General features: G+C 42.6%; 1 protein-coding gene across 1 annotated transcript; it reads left to right on the top strand.

Annotated features, from left to right (window-relative positions):
* The first annotated feature begins 274 nt into the window (after positions 1-274).
* On the top strand, positions 275-4,615 carry LOC118423015 (ileal sodium/bile acid cotransporter-like). Its single transcript, XM_035830908.1, has 3 exons — positions 275-312; positions 2,173-2,383; positions 4,166-4,615. The coding sequence occupies exons 1-3, from the start codon at positions 275-277 to the stop codon at positions 4,613-4,615; spliced, it is 699 nt and encodes a 232-aa protein (XP_035686801.1).
* The last annotated feature ends 979 nt before the right edge of the window (positions 4,616-5,594 follow it).

Genomic DNA, 5,594 nt, shown 5'->3' with positions numbered 1-5,594 from the left:
CCCGAAGTTTTCCCGCACCCCTGGCTGCATTTGCCCGCACCCCTGGCTGCATTTGCCGGCGATTTCGTGATGGCTTACATGAACGCTTCGCCGCAATATCTTTACTTCGTACTCATCTTAGCAGGTTTTTATAGTCAACCCGCAAAAAAACTGCCTGTTGCGCAAATGGCCAATTATATAGGTTGAGTGCGCCGAGCCTTTTATACAGAACGTTGAATAGATACTTGTGGCTGATGTCAGAGTCTTTAGTTACCATTGCCATTCTCACGTCACCATGGAGGCAATCTCCAAGCAGATGTACGAGAGGCCCTGGTTGTCCCTGTAGCTCAACTGGTAGAAGCTTCACATATATATATATATTCTATTTGACAATGTGTTAACTAGATTTCCCCACTTCAGATACTTGAATAGTAAAGAGAAATTTATATTCCTTTTCGTTCATTCTTTAATATGGATGGTGCTTAACCAAAGAAATGGCCACAACTTTTTCAGAACAGAAAAAAAATGTTTTCAGCAGATAGACGGCTGAATGATGGACGCCATATACACGATTGTTTTAAGATTTCCCCCGATTTACGATCGCAAGACGAATGAATGGGACTGGAGCGTACGCTAGCCTACCATTATCTACTATGAACGTCATGTTAGCCTCCTTCGCAGTTCTAGGAGCGTTCATAATTTTTTTTTTTGGGGGGGGGGGGCTGATTTGCGATTTTCAACTTGACATCGCCTCGTCCTGTTCTAGTCCCGGTTTAAGAGATATAGTGACAAATTAAATATTCTATATCAATCGGAATTACTATCGAATCAAAATATTTTATTGACACATCCCAAATTCTCATATGAAGCGTCTGATCTAGAGCATGTTCTTCTCAATTACTGTAAAATCCTACTTCAAGTTCCCAGAAGTTCCGTTAATGCCGCCGTAAGGGGTGAACTCGGAACATTTCCATTATACATTGAAGCCCAATCTCAACTTATTAAATATTGGCTTAGACTACAAAACCTTCCAAACGATAGAATAGTTAAAAAAGCTTACGATTTTGCTGTTGAACAAGAACAGGACTGGGCCGTACATGTACAAGACATATTGTGCAGACACGGTTTCCAAAATGTTTGGTTAAACCCTGCAGTTGACGCCAAACATTTTGGAAACGTGTTCAAGGAACGTCTGAAAGACACGTTTGTTTCTGGCTGGAGGCAAGAGATAAGAAATTATAGCAAATTGCAAACCTATTCTAAATTCAAGGCCAACTTCACTCTCGAAAAGTACCTTTCATCAATTCAAAATAAATCATTTGTTGCTAACATAACAAAATTGCGAATTAGTGCACATTGTTTGGAGATAGAAAAAGGTCGATATAATAATATACCAGCCACTCAGAGACGCTGTCCTACTTGCAATCATGGTATCGAAGACGAACTACACTTTCTATTATTATGTCCCACATATACTGAGGAAAGGCAGAAGCTTATGGACGTTATCAACAAGACTACAAACATAACATTACCTAAGACAAGTTCAGAAACTTTCAATTTACTCATGTCATGTCCTGATGCAATTTCCTTGTACATAGGCCAATACATATCTACTGCTTTTCAAAAAAGGAATCGTATTGACACAAACACTTGATGTTAACTCTGTATCGTGTACCACTATGTTCTAGTAATACCTGTTTCCCATGAATTAATCCGCTCAGCTAAAGTAGCATAGCGACTAGTCATTTGTTACATAGAACCCTCTTACCATTGTTATGTATAAGCAACCACGTAGATATTAGTTTTGATGTTCTGTACATGTATTACACCCGAACTTGCCATACATTGTACCCGTACAATTGTTGCGCAATAAAGATCATTCATTCATTCATTCACTTTTAATGCGGGGAGATCGTTTTAGCGAGAGCCCCGCTAGCCATTGAGGTCTGCGAAAGAAGCTGTATCATAAATCTTGCAATACGGATCTCGCTACACATTTGGGATTTTGCATTACAATTGTACATGGCAAGCCTAGGAAGCTTAGCTGATAATGAGTGCCAGCATATACATACAGTTACACTTCTCATAGACTCAAATGGTTATCGTATACTTCAAATGAAACAACAAGATTAAATCTAAAGACAAACGTTACGACTTATAAATCCCAGACCTGTTGGTGTCGTCCCTCTGTAGTATCTACGTGACCACAGTGTCGACTCTCCTGTGCCTGGTAACCATTCCCGTCTGCCTGGCCATCTTCACCAGCACCCCCCTCATGCACGGTCAGCAGCTCGCCATGGCTATAGACATGATCGCGGTGGCGCTGGTCTGTGTGCTAGTGCCTGTTATAGTGGGAATCCTACTGCAGCATTACTGCAAAAAGATCGCTGACGTGCTGGGCAAGGTGAGATTATTACATAATCTTTATTGACACAGCAATGTACATAGACTTTCGTAATGTCTTCACATACATACATACATACATTAGTCTCTACCAGTCTCCCGCCTGGCCGTATAGTGATGATAGGAAAATCTGACCAAGTAAGGAATAAAAGTCTAGTCTAAAAGATAAAAAACCGACTGAAATTCCATCCAACTGGCACGTCTGCCTGGAGATTGTACATACATATACGGTGGATACATGTGTACATGTACTAACACTGTAATATGAATTATCAACATGTTGAGTTTAATATATTGTTTACACTACTGTTTCTAAGGTTTAAACATTCATTGACATCTTTACTTATTTGTACACAGTAAGGGTTATCTCCTCCTAGAATGTAATTAGATTTGTCTATGGGATGGAATGTATTGACTTCTTTTGACAAGAAGCAAGAAAGATGGACAACAGTGTGTGTGTGTGTATGTGTGTGTGTGTGTGTGTGTGTGTGTGTGTGTGTGTGTGTGTGTGCGTGCGTGTGTTGTATGGTTGTGTCTGCGTGTGTGTGTTTGTGTATATATATATGTGTGTGTGTGTGTGTGTATTTGTGTGTGTGTCCATGTGTGTGTGTGTCCATGTGTGTGTGTGTGTGTGTGTGTGTGTGTGTGTGTGTGTGTGTGCCTGTGTTTGCGTGTGTTTGTCTTTCCGAATATTTGTGGTCATCATAACTTAAGAAACTCTGGATGGATTGAGATAATATTTGGTAAGTGGGTAACTGTTAGAAAGACGAAGGTCAAGGTCAAGTTTGGGCTCCTGGTGTGTGACCTTGGTGCTGAAGTAGAATTTCCTGGTTTTGTGTCTTTTCTTCTTTACATTCTGTGGTCTTCTTCACGTAAGCTTGAATTGAATTCCATGAATGAATGATTTTATTTGTAAAACATTGCAGCTTGGTAGCTGAATTGCGAGTTACATTACAATAATTGTGGGTTATCTCCACATACATAAATTAGAACAAACATCGTGAATAAAACTAGGCTATTGAATCTCTGCATAAATCTGCATACATGGTATTCCGACAGTTTAGTACACAAAGATATTGTTTGAAAAGAAGCTAGGCTAATACAGACGTACTAATAGTCTCTAACATTGTACTAGTAGTCTCTAGGATACACTTTCGGACACTAGTGGCCACTTGCATACAACAAATCTAATGCACGTGGAATGAAGGATAACGCATGTCTTTTAGTCTTGCTTATCATTTTTGCACAATATGGTCTTCTGCTACGAAGACCGTAGTGAGTGTCCGCGGACCTGGTTAAGAATGCCCAGAGAGGAGAAGACTCATCCTGAAGGATATGTTCTAGAGTTCTCAGTGTAGCTCTCTCACGTCTACTAGCTAGTGTTGGGATAGAGTCAACAGAAAGTCCAATGATTCTCATACAACGCTTTTGAACAGATTCAAGAGAGTCCGAAAGATGATTTGGCAATCCTCCCCACACAGGGCTCGCGTACTCGAGGATAGGTCTAATAAACGTCAGGTAAATCTGGGTTAGGACGTCTACAGAGAGACCCGCTTTCTTAGCGATGCACAGGTAGTAAATCCTCGGTCGGACTCTGCTCAGCATGTATTGTATGTGAGCATCCCAGGTGAGGTCATAAGAAATGTGAACACCAAGTAGCTTGAAAGTGGTGACCCTTTGAATCTCATTACCAGCTATTGTAGGATGGGGAGGAAAGGGTATATTGGCCTCTTTCCATGCACATGTATAACATATATGTGTATGTATTTATGTGTCTATACAGCTGGCATCTTACCTGGGCGGACTCCTCCTCATCAGTAGTATCATCGTGGCGACTGTGATCTACCGGGCGGTGTTCCGCGGTCCTACGGGCGTCCTCGTCATCGCCGCCGTATTCCCTCCCTTCTCCCTCCTCTTCGGTTACGCCTGGGCCATCGCCTTCAAGGAGGACCCTGCCGTGGCCAAAACGGTAGCGGTCCAAACAGGCAACCGCAACGTGTCTCTCTGCCTCTCCGTCCTGAAGCTGGCCTTCCACGACAACTTGGCAGACCAGATCCTGACGTTTCCAATAGAGTACTGGCTGATACAGAACGCGTTCACCCTACTGGTGGCGTTGCTGTATCACACGTGGAAGACGTACCGCTACCCCGCCGGGAACAACAGCGAGTCCCTGCGCATCCTGGGCGAGAAGGTTTCCCAGCAAGAGGAGGAGGAGGAGTCTGATGGGGCTTAGTCAGGGACAAGAAGATAAGGATATGCTCTCAACTGTCCGTACTAGTGCCCCTAAGAGTGTCTACCACACGAAAAGGAGAAAGAGACAGAAAGGGGGGAGCTGGCTAGAGAGATGAGAGGGAGATGAGAGGGAGAGAGAGAGAGAGAGAGAGAGAGAGAGAGAGAGAGAGAGACCGGCTACTGAGAAAGGGAGTGGGAAAGGGAGAGAGAGATAGAGAGGGAGAGAGCTAGCCAGAGAGCGATCTAGAGAGAGGGGGCAAGAGAGAGACAGAGAGAAAGAGCTAGAGAGAGAGCTAAAGAGGGAGAGAGAGAGAGAGATGGAGAGAGAGAGCTAGAGAAAGAGAGGGAGAGCTAGAGAAAGAAAGATAGATAGAGAAGGAAAGCTACAGAGAGACATCTATACGTCACTCAAGCACCCAAGATCCGTTCATGTTGCTGCTGTATGGTATTTATCCGATGTTTGAGGGTTTGTGAACAGTTTATAAATCAACGTTTGTTATGCTCGGGTGCTGCAATACTATAAGAATAGGGTCTCTCTACAGTATCGCTGCAACAACTTCAATCACTGAAAATCAGTGTAACGGTCTATATTTATGTCTGGTGACAGGCCCGGCCATAACGCTGTCAAATTTAACTCCAATACACGTATCTATCGTCTATGCGGGTGTACTGAACGTACGAAATGGAACGAAAATTGATGAACTGAAACGACCGGCCTAACCTCTGCTACATGTCAAAAAATCATATACAAGGCAGACAGAAAGCGGGGCGTATGATAAAAAGGTCACAATCTTCCTCAACAACCTCTGCCTGGAAAACAAGATCATTGTGTCTATCAGAATCTAACCGGTGCGATGTAATATGTCTGTATATATGTGCCGAGTGTTGAAATGAAACAGTTTGTAAGATGTATCAATATGTTATTGTCTAATGTATATTGTTGATCATGTATATAAGTCTCGTCAGAATAAGGGAGACTA

Source organism: Branchiostoma floridae, chromosome 9, assembly GCF_000003815.2.
Source record: "Branchiostoma floridae strain S238N-H82 chromosome 9, Bfl_VNyyK, whole genome shotgun sequence".
Classification (NCBI taxonomy): Eukaryota; Metazoa; Chordata; class Leptocardii; order Amphioxiformes; family Branchiostomatidae; genus Branchiostoma; species Branchiostoma floridae.
This window is presented reverse-complemented; position numbering and strand designations above follow the sequence as displayed.

Excerpts from the sequence above, each read along its gene's own strand:
- LOC118423015 (XM_035830908.1), top strand. The coding sequence starts at position 275 with ATGGAGGCAATCTCCAAGCAGATGTACGAGAGGCCCTG. Across the intron at positions 313-2,172 it reads CAGATGTACGAGAGGCCCTG|TATCTACGTGACCACAGTGT; the intron begins GTTGTCCCTGTA and ends GTCCCTCTGTAG. Across the intron at positions 2,384-4,165 it reads TCGCTGACGTGCTGGGCAAG|CTGGCATCTTACCTGGGCGG; the intron begins GTGAGATTATTA and ends GTGTCTATACAG.